At 35.8% G+C, this 18,191-nt stretch overlaps 1 protein-coding gene across 6 annotated transcripts in view; it reads left to right on the plus strand.

Moving 5' to 3' along the window:
* Positions 1-18,191, plus strand: part of LOC121376567 (rho GTPase-activating protein 45-like) — a 70,118-nt gene that overhangs the window by 29,632 nt on the left and 22,295 nt on the right. For all 6 annotated transcript variants that reach the window (XR_005958468.1, XR_005958469.1, XM_041504484.1 and 3 more), the window contains exons 9-23: positions 823-867; positions 1,609-1,674; positions 2,444-2,524; positions 4,437-4,583; positions 6,046-6,123; positions 8,512-8,571; positions 9,184-9,240; positions 10,088-10,227; positions 10,604-10,704; positions 11,251-11,451; positions 11,857-11,921; positions 12,979-13,113; positions 13,464-13,601; positions 15,715-15,771; positions 17,058-17,176. Coding sequence is in view for 4 of the 6 variants with exons in the window: in XM_041504484.1 (XP_041360418.1) it covers positions 823-867; positions 1,609-1,674; positions 2,444-2,524; positions 4,437-4,583; positions 6,046-6,123; positions 8,512-8,571; positions 9,184-9,240; positions 10,088-10,227; positions 10,604-10,704; positions 11,251-11,451; positions 11,857-11,921; positions 12,979-13,113; positions 13,464-13,601; positions 15,715-15,771; positions 17,058-17,176 (1,490 nt within the window). In the remaining 2 variants the exon portion in view is untranslated. The remainder of the gene's footprint in view (positions 1-822; positions 868-1,608; positions 1,675-2,443; positions 2,525-4,436; positions 4,584-6,045; positions 6,124-8,511; positions 8,572-9,183; positions 9,241-10,087; positions 10,228-10,603; positions 10,705-11,250; positions 11,452-11,856; positions 11,922-12,978; positions 13,114-13,463; positions 13,602-15,714; positions 15,772-17,057; positions 17,177-18,191) is intronic.

Raw genomic sequence — 18,191 nt, forward strand, 5'->3', positions numbered from 1 at the left:
GGGAGTATCAGAACTGGGGTATTCATCACTGGTCACATGTCATGTTTTCAGATGAGTGCCTATTCACTTTGGACTTCCTTGACAGGCATGGTCGGGTCTGGCGATGATGAAATGAACGGCACACCAACATCACAATGCAATTTCATGACAGATTTGTTGGTGGATCGGTTATGGTGTGGGGTGGTATCACTATGACTGACAGAACCCCCCTCCATATTGTGCAGTACTACTGGGACAACATACTGACACCCTTTGTCGTTCCGTTTGCTAGGCGTGTGGGTCGACGTTTTGTTTTTCACGAATTGTCAATGCTCACCTCCAGCAGCGCAACATCTATCGAATGCCATGGCCAGCAATAAGCCCAGACCTTTCCCCCATTGAACATATCTGGGACATGATACTGATAGGGAGACGTGGTGCGTCAGCGTCAAAGACACGTTAGTGGAACTTGGTCAGGTGCTGTAAGAGGAGTGGAACAGACTCCCTCAAATGGCCATTGGGAGTCTCATAAAACCTACTTAATACTGAACTACCGGTTGTAATGTTTGCCCAATTAATTCACTATTATCATATAACCATTCCCTACAGCTAATATACCTTACACTTTTGGCAATTGTAAATTCTTATTAGAGTTCTCCTACTTTTTTTGAAGAATATAGAGCAAGTTTGACTTTCTTTGTGATTTACCCATGTTTGACTGTGTTATGGCCCTTGAACTTAGGAGGAGATATAAAAATGTGTTGGGCCTGGTAGAAGACCTGTATTGCTTTAACAGTATTCTCAAACTGCTAGTTTTTGTTATTTTGACTTGTATTATTTCAGGGATTTTTGCCATTACAGTCTGTGTATTGTACTCTGTTAGCTCAGGTAAATAATTGTTTGTGGTTTCTTTTAGATTTAGGTGGGGGGTTTTTCTTTTTTGATCAGCAATAAATTACATGATGAAATCAAAAGGTTTGATTTAAATATTAATTTTCCAGAGATGGCATCACATTTTTAGTTTAGCTCCAATGTTAAGTTTTTGTAGTTAGGTGAATTTCTTACAAGCTATAAGTCCTAGAGCAATCAAACTTGGTGTATTTATCTCAGTGCATATTTAAACTTAAACATGTTATTAAATTTAAAAATTTTTTTTACCAAATAGTTTATAGGTAGGTGAAACATTTATTTCCACAGAATTCTTGTTATTCCTATAAACTGTTAATAATTTCATAATTCAGGGGTTATTTACTTAGTTACATAAATATATTTTAATGTTTGTATTGGCATCAATTATAATAATCTGTTAGTGCCTTTATTTGTTTTGGTAAAAGTTATATATTTTAATGTTTGTATTGGCATCAATTATAATAATCTGTTAGTGCCTTTATTTGTTTTGGTAAAAGTTATATATTTTAATGTTTGTATTGGCATCAATTATAATAATCTGTTAGTGCCTTTATTTGTTTTGGTAAAAGTTATATATTTTTTTCCAACAGTGCTTTCACCTTGATCATTATCATTAGTTGTAATGATAATTACGATTTTTAATTCAGTTTGTTTATATCTAATTAATATTCTTTACTATGTTTGTAAAATATAATAAATGTAATCTGACTTCACCTGTAGGATACTGAGTTTTCCAACAACTGTCAGGCCACACATGTGCTGTTGCAGACATCAAAATTTATTGAGGTATGTTTTATGATTAACAAAACTGTTACTGTTGTAGATTGTCACTTGTAAATTTCTGAATTGTAGTCAGTATTGAGAAATAAACTAATCATGTTCATCACTTGACCACATGGTGAAAATATTACTTCAAATTATCCTCACTGTTATATATTCAACAGAAATGTTGTAACCTTTGGAACATTTTGACAAGTGTTTTTCATGTTTTATATTTTATTCATTTTCATTAATTTCAACTTATTTTCATGCTTATATTCAGTTACGGTTGAAGCACTATATCTTATGAAAATTAAGCATTTTTATAGTTCAGGTGTTATGAAAATAGAATATTCCTACTTTGAATTGATAAATGTTCCAAATGTCTTGTTTAAAAGATGTCATCTTGTCAAATCATACATATATCATTGATATATAACTGGACAGAATCTATATCAGTTTGTGAATTTTGTTTGAATATGTGCAGTCAGATAAGTTTTATTTTTAACCTAACAAAATGCAGCCATATAAAAGTTAATTTATAATTACATGTGTATAGGAAACATTTTTAATTACTGTTTTTTACAAATTTATTATAAAATAAAAATACTTTGCCGTTTTCTAGCTTAAATCCTGTAACAATACTTAAGCAATTAGATAATTGTCAAAACCACCTACTGTGCCAGCTCGGCTTGCAACAACTGCAGTGGTGTGTTGCCCTGTTAGTAGAACAGCTTGCAGTGACGTTTTACTGAAGTCTCAAGTACCATGTTTGTTATTTGTATTTATCATTTAGCCTTTGTCGACAAGGCGTGCTGAACACGACAAAGTGAGAAAGTCTGTGAAGGAAGTATGGGTTAGAGAAATCAAGAAAATGGTAAGTGTTGTAACAAGAACATTATGTAATGCTTTGTCAGCTTTGTCTTAAAACATATGTCCATCTATCCATCCATATATCTAGCTATCCATCCACACATCCATTCTTAAGAGTTACAATTCTGTGACACACCACTGTGTTTTAAACATGATTAATTGTATTCATATATACTCGAGGCTGGAATAACCACCTTTCATAATATATTTAATTGAAAGTAATTTATTATGGAATTTCAAAATATTTTAAAGTAAAATAGTATGTATTCACATATGTTATATATGACAAACAAGCCAGGGAGAAATTGGATGATTTTATACTAAAATATTTTTTTATTTACTTTTGCTGAAAAGCAACACATTTATAAAGATAAACCTCAACAAAAATTAACAAGTTACATATTAATAAGTTTTATTTAGGGGTCTTCTAAATGTCAGAACCGTAGCAGAGTATTTTAACCATTGCAATATCTTCAAGAATAGGCTACAACTTACTTTAAATAGTAACATGGGATTATTCTATTGCTAGCCATGCCATGCCATACCACACAATATTTAATTTTGACCAATAGATATTTTCTTTAATGTTTAAGGATAATGGACATCCTTAATAAAGCTCTCTTTTTTTAATCTTTCTGCACTCTGTATTTAATAGAGGTAAGTAGTGTTTGTTATTACCACATGGTTCTGTTATTTAATATTTCTGTTTTAGTTATGAGTGAAGTTTTTCAGCAGTTCTGTATTCTTAAGGAAACATTTTATTTGTTAGGGATTTAGAAATAATTTTGTGAATGATAGTTTTGGCGAATATCAATGTTCATAAAACTATGCTTAAAAAATATAAATAAGCCCCTTTTTCAAACACTGGTAACATTGTCATTAATATTTTATAATGTTTTACACAGACTGTCAGTAAGTAATCATTTTAAAGGTGTACGTGGTTGAAATAGATGTAGTTAACTTATGCTGCTTTTTATTTTTTAAATCACTCTTCACACTGAGGGTCACAATTTTCTCCACACTTAATTAAAAAAAAAAAAGCCCTTAAAACTTGAGATGTTAGTCAATTTCTTTCTATAGGTATATTGATTTTTGGTCATTATTTTTAAGTATGTGTGTTGTAATGTTTGCTTGTTGTTATTAGTCACCTACCGGTCTAACCGGAGTGGACTATAGGTTTCATCTCTGTCTGTCCGTTCATCTGTCCCACATATAGTTTTCCGATGTTTTGTTCACAATGCCTTGAGATATTGATCTGAGATTTTGTGTATAGTTTTATCATGTACTGTTAAAGATCCAAGTTTGATTTTCATGGCAATTTACCCATTTTTCACAGAGTGATGACCATTGAATGTAGGAGATACGAAAATATATTGGGCCAAGTAGGGGACATGTATTGCTTTAGCTTGTTTACATTTAGAATTGCCTGTGTATGAGACTGTTTTTTAATTGTTATTTTTATTTACAAGGGCAGTATATATGTATAACATGCAATTGATATTACAGTTACTGAAATTTAAAACAAAATTCAGTTTTGATAAATCTATTTTATCTCTGCTTCATTGTTATATTATGTATAATCCAGTTGACTCTCTTGGCCATGGGCTGATTTAATTTAGTTTTAATTGCTTCTAAAAAAAATTCATTTTAGAGAGGTTTTGTATGTTGTAAAAGTAATATTTGATATATTTCTGATTTTATGCAGTATCACAAGACCATATGAATAAATCCTGAGGAAAATAATGTTTGAAATGTTACCATGTGGCTATTTTTAAATGTTTATATTACAAGAATGTTGGTGATACTACTCAAGTTCTAATTATTGTTTAGTTATTTGTTTTTGTCTTTAATTAGGGAAAGATCGTTACAGTTGGGCATTTTGTATTTAATTTAGTATTTAATTTTTTTTATTTTAGCATGACACTGTAACGAACCTACGCAAAGCTCAAAACATGTACGTGTCCCGACAGTTAGAGTTTGATAAAGCCCGAGAGCTGACACAGAAGGCTGATGCAGATAAACATGACAAACGTAAGAAGCTGGAAGAAGAAGCCATGCATAAAGTAAGTTGGGGAGACAACAGGAAAATATGTGACAAATATTACATCAATGAAGACATTTGTTCCCACTGTGGAATACAGTTAGGAAATAGACATGTTCTATTGTTAGCTCTTCCGTCCATTTGTCTGTCTCACATATAGTCTTTCAGACTTTTTTCGCACTGTCTCAAGATAATGAGATAAAATTTTGTGTATAGCTTTATCATGTAGACCTACATACCTACATATAGATACAGATAAAATTTCATGATGATTTACCCATTTTTACAATGTTATGGCCCTTGAACATAGGAAATAGTAAAATTTGTTGGGCCCTGTAGAGGACATTTATTGCTTTAGCAGTACTCTCAGAATGCTTGCTGATTTTTATCAATTATATAACTGTTATTGTCAACGTCCCTAACTGCGTTATGGTTCAAACTCTGTTCGGTTTATTTTCTTGTGCACGGTTTACACAATCAATTTCCAATTTGTTGTTTGCTTGTCGTTCATTTGTGAAGTTTATCTTCACAGTTTGGGAACATTTTCATTAACTAACCATTAATTTTACTAAGTCATTTTCGTTTAATCCTTAAAATTACCGATATCAGGACCACTTGACTTGTAGAAATTGACTTAAAATGGAGGAAGATGAATTAACCTTCGAAGTGTGTCGCATGACCTCAGACTTGCCAGATCAACAAGGCAAAATAATTTTATTTTCTGATGATTTTCATGGCACCTAAATACAATGTGTTGAGTGTGTCGTTAAATAAAACATTTCCATTTCCTTTCATTATTCGATTTGCGAAAGATATGCTGCATTTTTATGGCCCTACTGTACTGAATAGTAGACATAGTCCATTCAGAACCATTGTAAATGTTTTTAAGTGTATAAATTGTTTGAATTAAGAAAATTGATATTTTACAAACTATTCACTGGTATGAACATATTGCCTATCTGTATTGACATCAAGTGTTGTTAGTGATCATGAGGGGGAAAAAAGGTGAACGGACAAACTGACAAAATTAAGGGTTCATCCACTGTGCATATTTCAAAAACATATATTTTATCATGAAGTGGGTTTAAATTTTTTAAATGATGAACCACGCAGGCACGCAGGCGGTTATTTTTTCAAACGAATGTGCCTCAATGCAGTTAAAAACCCCCCCCCCGTTTTCCCTCTTACTGGATGGCGTTACACTTTTGTTTATTACAATGGATTCATTTTACTTCCTTCATGTTTTTGTTGTTAGCTGAACACAGTTTGGGACGTTGATGGTACTGTAAATATTTGCTGCTCTTACTCTTAATTGATAACAGTTTCACTCAACTTCTTTTTTAAGTATTGTGTTTTTAAATAATCAGTTGCTGAGTTTTAAAATATTTTTGTATGTTAAAGAGGCAAAATGGTGGTCTTTAGAGTATGTCTAAAACATGGAAACAGAATTTTGTTACATGGGTATACTTTTTTAAATATTGCAGGCTGCAGAAGCCGAGACCACCTACAAGGCCTGTGTAGCTGAGGCTAATCATCGACAACAGGAACTTGAGAAGGTTAAGGTTAGTTGCTCATCTTCTATTAACATATTTTATTTAATCACAAAAAACTGTTAGTATTCTTGTGTTTAATTTATACTTGGCATATAGTGTTATTACAGGTTGGGACGTAGCCCAGTGGTAAAGCAATCAATTGGTGCGCGGTCAGTCTAGGATTGATCCCTATCGGTGGGCTCATTGAGCTATTTCTTGTCCCAGGCAGTGCATCACGACTGGTATACCAAATGCGGTTGTATATGCCACCCTGTCTGTAGGATGGTGCATATAAAATATCCCATGCTACTAATCGAAAATAGATAGCAGGTTTCCTGTATATGACTATATTTGAAAATACCAAATGTGTGACATCTAATAGCCAATTATTAATAAATCATTGTGCTCTTGTTAAACAAAAGAAACTTGAGTGTTATTACAGCCTGAATGTAAGACTACAATTGAGAATGTATTAGTTTTATTTAATCATTGCTGGGTAGGTCATCCACATTTAATTAAGTTTTCTCATTTGAGCATAATTTTTTAATATTTAAAATTCACTGTTCTAGGTCACATAAAAATGTAGCATTCACCATTCTATACTCTTCAAAAGAAGAAACGCAAAACCACATTGTCGTAACATTTGGAGAATTGATTTAATTATTGAATGGTGAGTCCGATAATTACCAAATGTTGCAGGATTGTTCACAATTCACTCTAGTCCATTGTGAGTAAGTGATAGGACACACCACCAAGGTCAAGGTCATCTGGAGTCAATACCGGGTGTGGCCTCCGCGTGTGTTGACAACTGCCTGGCACCGCCTGCCCATTGAAGCAACCAGAGTACGGATGACGTCCCGGGGGATGGTGGCCCACTCGGCCTGCAAGGCTGCTGCCAGCTCGGGCAGGGTCTGGGGCTGTGGTTGTCGCTGTCGGAGGCGTCGGTCCAACTCATCCATTAGATGCTCAATTGGGTTCAAATCCGGTGATTTCGATGGCCAAGGAAGGACATTAATGTTGTTGTTCTGTAGGAAAGCCGTTGTGAGACGTGCTGTGTGAGGCCTGGCGTTGTCATGTTGGAACACTGCGTTGGCGTTGGCCATAACTGGAACGATGTGTGGCCGGAGGATCTGGTCAATGTAGCCCTGTGCATTCAGGTTGCCCTGCACGTGGACCAGGTCAGTTCTGCCAGTGTGTGAGATGGCTGCCCACACCATGACACTACCCCCGCCGAATCTGTCCACTTCCTGCACGCAGTTTGCCGCATAACGTTCACCACGACACCTATACACGCGACATCTTCCATCATGACGTCGGAGCAGAAATCGGGACTCGTCACTGAACCACACCTGTCTCCATCGCAGTTGAGGCCATTGTCGATGAATCTGGCACCACTGCAGTCGGAGTCGACGGTGTTGTGGTGTTAAGATGCCACCTCGAACTGGACGTCTGGCACGAATTCCTACCTCACGTAGGCGGTTCCGTACGGTCTGGTCGGATATCCTGCGCAAACCTGGTATTGCTGCGGCTGTGGAGGTGGCAGTAGTCAATCGTTCCCGAAGGTGGCGTACCCGGATGTAGCGGTCCTGCCCGGGGGTAGTGACCCGTGGTCGACCGGATCTAGGGAGGTCACGTGTTGATCCATGTTGCTGGTAACGGTCCCACAGTCTGGAGATGGTGCTTGGGGACACATGGAATGCCCTGGCAACGGCCGTTCTGGATTCGCCTGCGTCTAGTCGGCCGATGGCATTGTTTCTCTGCGGTTCACTGAGACGTGGCATGTCCTGGATTGTCAACTGTCGGCCAGATACAGAGGCCAGGCAAGCGAACACCCTGCACTTTTATACTGTCAGTGTTCATGTTGCACGTGCAGACAACGCACGTGCAGTGGTGACATGGTTTGCACGTGGCTGCGTTTTTGCGAATATTCACATTTTGGAACTTTATTGTACAGTAGCTGCGTTTTATCGAATGTAACCGTGGGAATGTGTTTGGGACATGCAATGACCTTATATTCACAAAGCATGAACCGGTAGGAAACATAAAATCGGAGTTATAACCCATTTGTACCCTTTTGCGTTTCTTTTTTTGAAGAGTATATATCAAAAGGTGGAATATATTTCTACTGGTTAATGATACAAGTATTAAAACAATCGTGAAAAAGACTGGTATATTGTATCTAGCTAGTTGATTATATCGGTTGATGGCAAAAACTGGTTGTGTTTGTATTTTGTATTAGGAATATTATATTATATGCTATGGGAGTATTGAATGAATGAATGAATGAATGAATGAATGTTTAACGACACCCCAGCACAAAAATACACATCGGCTATTGGGTGTCACAAATGGTAAGCTATGGGAGTAAGATTGTAGCTTGACAACTTTAGGTTTGGCTATGTTCTGTTTATTTTTCAGTTTGACTTGCTTGGCAAAATCCGGGAACAGATTGAAATGTGTGATCAGACTATGAAGCAGGTTAGTTCTTATTTTTTTTAATATGATGGTATTTGGGAATTAAATATTCAACTTGGTATCATCTAGTATGTGTCAAAGTTTGTCATGGAACTTTACTTTGCAGTGACATAGAATGGATGGAAGGGTTAACAAGTTGCAAGAAATAATGAATTTGGGAATTAAGTGTTCTTTTTTATACAAAGAAACCACTCGTTTAAAATACAAATTATAAAAAAATATACTAAAAGGCAAAGATAATTGATGATAAATTTTTACTGACTTCTGGACTTCTGAAGGTTGCACAGAGTGGCAATGATTTGCAACTGAATGTCTGGCCTTTTATGGTGAACATTGGACAGGATTTCTCCCGAATATTCCATGTTTCTTGCACAAAGCATGCAATGGCTGCAACAACTGATTGATTGCATTTCTAGAGCTGTTTCATGCACCTTTTCTTTGGTTTACATCCATAAATCCATTCACAAATTTATTACTCCAAACAATCCATGTCACAGTAACTTTTGCCTTTTAGTATACATGAGAAAAGTATTCGTTGTAAATACAACCACTAGAATATGAGGAAATTCAACATTATCTATATGTTTTGTATTATCTATATGTTTTGTATTGCAGTTGACGGTAGATTATTTTCAGCTACTACATACAGTGTCTGCACCACTTCCTGTTCAGGTTTGACATTATATTTATTTAAATTTTTATTAGTCCCCTACCTGTTTCATCTCTGTCCTTGTGTCTGTCTGTCCCATAGGTTTCTAGATATATTTTTTTCCACAATGATTTGAGATATTGAATTTAAATTTTGTGTGCTAATCAAGTTTAACTTTCATGGCGATCTACCCATTTTTCCCCTTTAATTTAGTAGATATAAAAATTGTTTTGCCCTGTTGGGGATATGTATTTCTTTAGCAGTGCTTCCAGAATGCTTGTTTAACTAAAATACTAACAAATAATCATCTCAATAAAACTGTCCTGAAAAAAGCCCAAACAGAAAGAAAATGACAGCCTCACCACTACTTTACTCTGCAATACTAAAAACATCTAATCAATAACTGTAAATATTGCACATACATAACATTAAATGTTGATCTTCCAAATCTTTCTTCTTTTTTTGCCTGTGGTTTAATCTCATCATAGAATAACGCCATCTTTAGGCCCATTGAGCTATTTCTCATTCCAATCAGTGGTGTAACAAAGGCTATGGTATATACTTTCCTGTTTGTGGGATAGTGCATGTAAAAGAACCCTTCCTGCTAAGTGAAAAGAGTAGCTCATGGAGTGGTTGGTAGCGGGCTTCCTCTCTGATTATCTGTGTGGTCATTAACAATATGTCTGATGCTATATGACCATCAATAAATTGTTAAATACAAAGATACTTTTTGTTCCTTTTTTCATAATAATAAGTAATAGAAAAATTATATTTTATATATATACTTATTCAATTTGTAGGTAATTTTCTCATAAATATTTAGTATTTAATGTGTAAACATTGACATATATTTTTGTGTAATTGTTTTAGTTTCACACCCTGTGTGAAAGCAGTAAAACATATGAACCTGGAAGCCAGTATGCTGAGTTTGTACGAAGACTGCCTATCCCAGCAGCCAGCACAACCAGACAAGAGGCTTTCTCATTTGAAGCTTATGTACCCGGTGTTAAGTAAGTTTTAAAAAATTGGCCTTTTATGTCATCGCGACCATTTTAGTCATCTGTTAATTAGACTCTGTAATTTGTTAGAAAATCAACAAGTTAATGCACCAATCAAGACGGGTGTCCTGGGAGGTAATTATTTGGGCTACTTTCAGATTCAAAGAGGACCTCAAATTTAAAAAGTTGGTTTGTTTCATTCTTTTCTCCTTTAGTTTAAGTGGATGATGATCTTAAATTAACCTTTGAGTCATTATATCTGCATTTATTATGGCCAAAGCTGACATTGACCTAGGCCTCTCTGAGCTGAAAGGGACTGCATAATGGTGAACTGGTGGTGTGTGTTGTGTAAGAGACTATTGATGACAGTTGTATGTTTTCATTACAGATATGGTGAGAGTCGGAAACCCAGCACTCACTCTAATGGCTTAGTATCCTCCGACTTGCTTCCTTCCAACGAAGGCTCTCCGACATCCTCACCCAGAAAAGGTTTGTCACTTGCTCTTACATATGGATGTTGTATAATCTTCATAGTGCCCTTACAGTAAGTAGCAAAGTACAGTAGTGGTGAGGCTGTCATTTTCTTTCTGAGGTTCGTGTGTCCATGCATACCTGTAGCTACTGTACTTACTTACCCTTTTATAAAAGAAATTATTTGTTAGGGCTATTTTAAGAAAGTTTTATTGAGATGATTATTTGTGGAGAGGTAAACAGTTATTTCCTAATAATGAAGTTCATTGTAAACATGGGTTCTCTGAATAAAAGTAACATTTAAAAAGTAAAAAGTGAACTTCTAGACTGTGTTGATCTGTTTGCACAGTTAAGAAAATTGTAAAAAAAAAGACTGTTATTCAAAATGTCAATAGTCTGATGCAAGTTCTAGATATTGCAATCTTCTTAAAATGTATATTTTGAACACAAAACCCATATTAACTTTATGGGTATTAATCAGTAACATACTGGAGTCTTACTACTAAAGAACTTGAAAACTGATATTATTTTTTTTCGGTGTAATTGTATGTTAACATTTTGCAGCAGACAAAAATCGTGCTCCAGTGAAAGCCTGGGGACAGTCGGGAGTACCAAACAGTGATTCGGATAGTGCCAATGGAAGTAGTAGCAATAAGTCACATGATTCATCACCTAGCAACAGTCCACACACAATGTCAAGACCTCACCTTGTTACTAGTCATTCACTTGATGAACTGGTTGAAGAAGACTCGAAAAATAGTAATGGTAAGAAAATATTTTGTCTGATTTCATGCTCAAAGCTGCAAACTGGTGTCATATGTTTTTATGTACAACTAATAAAATAAATAGGGTTCTTGGTTTTTGTCATTTGGTCCAATCTAGTGAGAAAAACAAATGCATTCTTATTTTGATCTCAGACATTATAGCTTCTATTTATATAATAACATTTAAAAAAAAAAAAATATTACCTATGTGTTGGAAGCAGGATTCTTCTCTTGCACTAGACCAAGATTTTGCAGTTGCAACAAATCAGTAATTGGTTTCCCTTCCCAACAAAGTTCTGAGATAAAACAAAGTGATTTCTGTTTTTTCATTTCTGAGTGTGGTATAATTATTGATGTTTCTAGATGCAAACCTTTTAAAAAAAGATTTTACTTTGATTGATTTTAGGTCATGAGCAGAGACGTAATTTGATAAAACGGATGTTGACGGTTGCAGCAGAAGATTCATTGATGGTGGGTCTGTTTTATATGATATAGAAATATACCCTATTTTAATAATTTCATTACCATTGTTAGATACCACCTTTAAAAACATTGGGTTCACTGTAATCTAACAAACCATTTCAGTAGAAAGCAGGTATTTTTTATATTTTAAGAAATAGAAGAAAATTATGTCTGAGATGAGGCAAGTGGGTTACAACAACTTCTTTTTATATGCCCGTCTTTCACAGGTCGTTGGAGTGGGAGGTAGCCCAGTGGTAAAGTGCTCGCTTGATGTGCTGTCGGTTCAGAATCGATTCCCATCGGTGAGCCCATTGGGCTATTTCTCGTTCTATCCAGTGCACAACGACTGATATATTAAAGGCTGTGGTATGTGCTGTCCTGTATGGGATTATGCATATAAAAGATTGCATGCTTCTAATGGGAAAATGTAGTGGGTTTTCTCTGTATAACTGCCAGAATTATCAAATGTTTGACATCAAATAGCAGATGATTTATAAATCAATGTGCTCTAGTGGTGTTGTTAAACAAAGCAAACCTTTTTTGATAGGTCATTTTATAGTATTGCGTTGTTCGTCTGTCCGTAAACCTTTTATTTCCATGGCATATCTTTCTTATTATTTCATATAGGATCATCAAACGTTGCATGCAAGTACAACCTGAAATAGTGGTGTGTCATGTACCATAACTAGGTAACCACAACCTAGTTTTCACGCATTACTGCACATTAAAGGAAATCCTAGTCCAGGCGTATCTTCCTTATCAAATCATACAGGATCATCAAACCTTGTGATGGTGGTGTGTTGCATACCATTACTAGTTCACTGCAACTTACATTTCATCAAACTCCTTAATGTGTATATCAGTACTCTTGTTAAAGTTTGGCTTTACTCTCTACAAAATGATATACCTAAGGTATTGATAGACCTGTTATCCAGTCAGTGGGAAAGTATAAATAATATTTCTTACTGTTGATCAAGACAGTGTATAACTTATTTCAGATTTCATTAAGAGACTGTTTTCACACAAATATGTTTTCATTTACATTATCTTTACTTGTTTCATGCAGCCCTATAATCGTGGTCGGCGAAACACAACATTTGGTGTTGACTTCCAGGAACAAGTTGCCCAGTTTAAGCGAGAAGTTCCACCAATTATTTCTAAGTGTTTATCAGAAGTGGAAAAACGAGGCATGGACATCAAGGTAATCTGTAGTCGATAATCTTCCTTGTACTATTTAATGTCATAATGCACTTGTAAATAGACATAGGCTAATTTCCAGGTGCCTTACCTAGCAAATGGTAATGATGACAGATAGCTGCCACTCCTGTCATTTTACCAGCCATAACTGTTAATCGTTAAAACACTAGCTAGTTTAATGTATGATATGACCAGGGATTAAATTTGCTATGTACATAAACTGGTGTGATTACTGCAATTGATAATGGTAACCTTCAGAATGGTTGATAAAAACTGCTTTAAAATTCCTTGGTAATTATATCATAAGTGGTGGTATATATCAAGTATTGTTTTTAAAATGTTTTTGTGTTTTAGGGTATATACCGAGTTTCGGGAGTGAAGAGTAAGGTGGAGAATCTGTGTCAGCGTTTTGACATGGAACCCGAGATTGTTGATCTGGAGGAACAACACCCAAACGTCATCTCCAATGTACTGAAGCTGTACTTGAGACAGGTGTGTCACTTACTGTTATCTTGTTACGTATACCCAAACATCATCTCCAATGTACTGAAGCTGTACTTGAGACAGGTGTGTCACTTACTGCTATCTTACTACGTACACCCAAACATCATCTCCAATGTTCTGAAGCTGTACTTGAGACAGGTGTGTCACTTACTGCTATCTTGTTACGTACACCCAAACGTCATCTCCAATGTACTGAAGCTGTACTTGAGACAGGTGTGTCACTTACTGCTATCTTACTACGTACACCCAAACATCATCTCCAATGTACTGAAGCTGTACTTGAGACAGGTGTGTCACTTACTGCTATCTTACTACGTACACCCAAACGTCATCTCCAATGTTCTGAAGCCATACTTGAGACAGGTGTGTCACTTACTGCTATTTTGTTATAGTAGTTCTGCTGACAACTGCTTCCAGGTGTGTCACACTGGTTACGTACACCCAAACGTCATCTCCTGCCATACAACTGTTGGAAAGGTTATTATGTTAATCCAGCAAGACACAGGGAAATGAGATGTTGAATAATTTACATTTTTCTGCTTCAAGTATATTTTAGTATGTCAGATATGGAGTCCAGTTATGAGAGTTTGTTCCATTTAAAACCATTCATTTAACATTTATTATTCAATCTTTATCACTAATTAAACACATCTACTTTTTATACACCCGTCTATGATGGGTCGTATTATGGTATGACATTGTCCGTACATCCGTCTATTAAAATTTTCTTGTCGAGCTATATCTTACATACAGATACATATAGGATCATGAAACCTCACATGTAGCAACAACATGGGATGACGGTTTGTCGCTAAAACTAGGTCACTGTGACCTACTTTTCACGGTCTACTGCGCATAACAGTAAATCCTTGTCTGGACCATATCTTGCATACAGATGCATACAGGACCATCATGAGTCACATGTAGGGACAACTTGGGATGGCGGTGTGACACATACTTTTACTAGGTCACTGTGACCTACTTTTCATGGTCTACTGCAAATAACTACATCCTTGTCCGGACCATATCTTGCATACAGGACCATCAAACCTCACATGTAGGAACAATTTGGGATGGTGGTTTGTCGCCTACTATGCCTAGGTTACTTGACCTATTTTTTATGGTCTGCTGCACATAATAGTAAATCTTTGTCCGGACCATATCTTGCATATAGATGCATACATGACCATCAAACCTCACATGTAGGAACAACTTGGGATGGTGGTGTGTCGCATACTAGTACTAGGTCTACTACACATAACAGTAAATCCTTGTCCGGACCATATCTTGCATACAGATACATCAAACCTCGCATGTAGGGATTCACGCATGATGGTGTCACGTACAATTACTAAAAGTAAAGTTTGTTTTATTTAACACCGCCACTAGAGCACATTGATTTTTTATCTTATCATCGGCTATTGGACGTCAAACATATGGTCATTCTTACAGTTTTTTAGAGGAAACCCACTGTCGCCACATAGGCTACTCTTTTTACGACAAGCAGCAAGGGATCTTTTATTTGCACTTCCCACAGGCAGGATAGCACAAACCATGGCCTTTGTTGAACCAGTTATGGATCACTGATCGGTGAAAGTGGTTTACACCTACCCATTGAGCCTTGCGGAGCACTCACTCAGGGTTTGGAGTTGGTATCTGGATTAAAAATCCCATGTCTCGACTGGGATCCGAACCCAGTACCTACCAGCCTGTAGACCGATGGCCTAACCACGACGCCACCGAGGCCAGTAATACAATTACTAGGTCTGTGATACAAATAAATCAAATAATTTGTCTATATTCTGAACATCTTAGTGTTTTCCATCAATCCTGATGGGTGTATCATGTACCTCACCGGTACTCTTGTTAATTGTTTTTATTTATTTTATTTAAAATGTTTTTGGTCTTTAACCACTTATAAACAACTATGTTATCTGACAGATACATGTATATTGATAAGAATTTCTTGAAAAAAGATAGTTTTTAGAGTGTATCCATGCATTTAATATACATATTTTCTTATTTAGTTATTAATGAGTAGCATAAAGTGTCATTTTATTGTGAAGTACAGTTTATTCAACCCTTTATTCTTCTGTTCCAGTTGCCAGAACCTTTGCTTACATTTCGATTGTATGGAGATTTTATTAATGTTTCTAAGGTAAGTACTGAGCCATTTTATTCATATCTTTCAGCTTAATACTAAATGTACCATATTATTGGTATTTATATAAACTGACGATCAAACGAAAGTATACCAATTATTTTTATTATAAATAAACACAATACACGTTCATGGAAGGTTAGATAGGGTAGTCGCACATTTCTGCGTTTGGGCGATGCCGCACGTGCAAAATGAGTTTATTCATCAAATTTATACTGCACTAGAAACATGATAATCGTGCACATAAGGGTGTAAAAAAGGGTGCCATTGCTTAGAACATGCCTCAGTCAACAGTAAAACACCAGAGAACATGGCAAGGCTAACTGCTGAAGAAAGAGAGAGAGCTATTGGTATGGTGCAGTTGGGTGCGAGTTATGCCCATGTGGCAAGAATCCTGAATTGCACAAAATTGACGATCACCAGGTTGATACAGCGTTACAGGGTGACTGGCAGGACTGCAGACAGACCATGAAGTGGAAGACTCCGCTTCACAACAGCCAACGAGGACCGCCATCTCATCTTACACTTACGTAACAGATTCCTCACTATGACGTCATCTGTAGCGACTGGCCTTGGACATGTCATCAGTCGTTACACTACGTCGTCGACTACGACAGCATGGTATCAGGGTCTATCAGAGGGATGACATTGACAAGGCAACATCGACTTCAACGTTTATGTTGGGCACGTCAGTTTCAACGTTGGCAACATTGGAACTGGCAATGTGTACTCTTTTCTGATGAGAGCAGGTTCCAGTTATTCAGAGCTGATGGCAGGACTCCGATATACCGACGTGCAGGAGAGAGAACAGCTCCGTACTGTGTTCAGGAGACTGAACCGTTTGGTGGTGGATCTGTGATGGTTTGGGGCGGTATCTGTGGCCAACAGCAGACAGACCTTATTGTCATTGATGGAAATCTGTCCGACGTCGGGTCCATGCTTGCATACTTGCACATGGTGGACATACACACTATTGAAACATGTTCTTTGTGGTCAAATTTATTCACCTTTGTTATGAGTGGTCCTTCATGAAATCGCACATGTCACCCCTAGTGCTGTTGTGCACTGTGATATTATCATTTTATGGGTTTTATTGAGTATACTCGTGTTTATTTATCGCCAAATTATTATACTTTCAAAATATAACATTTGCATCAACTTGTGTTTTGTGTTGTTTTTAATACTTTGAAAAAATAATTGGTATACTTTCTTTTGATCGTCAGTTTATATAAAAATGTGGGGATATACTTTTGCGATACTGTTACGTTTGTTGTATATTTTAGGAAAGCATGGCTGGTGCTATCTCTAGTGCTAAAACAGTGGAACGACTTGCATCCTTGGTTCGCAATTTACCACACTCTAACTTCAAAACTCTGGCTGTGCTTGTTCATCACTTACAGAGGTAAAACTCTTAGATGTCTTAATTCTTGTATGGTAATTATTATGAGGTTGAAGTATTATCAATATGAAATGGCTGTAGAAACATACTAAAGAGATTCCGGAGTGTACTACTTATAAAAGATGTTTGCAATTAATAGAGCCTTTTTAATTACTAAAATTACGTATTAAATCAGTTGCCTTGTTTTGAATATCAGTGACTGTTTTCATTTATCCTAATGTTTCTAATAACTAAAACATTATTTTACTGCAGACGTTAGGATGACTAGAAATACCTTGAATATACCCTAACTGATATTATAAACAAGAAAATTCATTTAATAGGTAATTGTAGTCATTAAATAAGTCTCAGAAAAATCTGACATTAGCTGGAAACTTGGGACAGTCTCATTAATCAATGAATTTAACATATTTTGGAAATATTTTTAGAATAACAGAAAAATTCTCATGTATTTATTTTGTCTTATTCCTTTATATTTTTAACTACAGTAAAGTACTCTTATAACGAACAACAAGGGACCAGACACATCGGTTCATTATATCATAGTTCGTTATATCATAGTTCGTTATACACATTTGCGGAAGTTAACCATTTTCATTCAGGAAGTCGGCTATTTTGGATTTTTCAAATTTAAACAAGAATTAGTGGGGTTTTAAAAATATATTTAATTTATTATCACCAATATCAATACAGTCATTTTGGATGCATTGTCCCTAATGCTACTGACTGATAAGATACAAATAAGATAAACAACTTATGATTGTTCACTGTATATATACTAATTTAAACTGAAATTCACAATTTTGACAGACAGATTTGTTCGTTTTAACTGTTAATTCGCTATACATAATTTGTTCTATACATTAAAATTTATTAATACTATATAGGGTTAAAAATGAGACTTTACAATCAGTTTGTTCTAACCGGTAGTTTGTTGCAAGCGTGTTCATTCTAAAAGTACTTTATTGTAGATCCAAGTTTTTACTACTATAGTTTTTAACTTGATAATTTAATAAGA

Source organism: Gigantopelta aegis, chromosome 6 (assembly GCF_016097555.1).
Source record: "Gigantopelta aegis isolate Gae_Host chromosome 6, Gae_host_genome, whole genome shotgun sequence".
In the NCBI taxonomy this organism is placed as follows: Eukaryota; Metazoa; Mollusca; class Gastropoda; order Neomphalida; family Peltospiridae; genus Gigantopelta; species Gigantopelta aegis.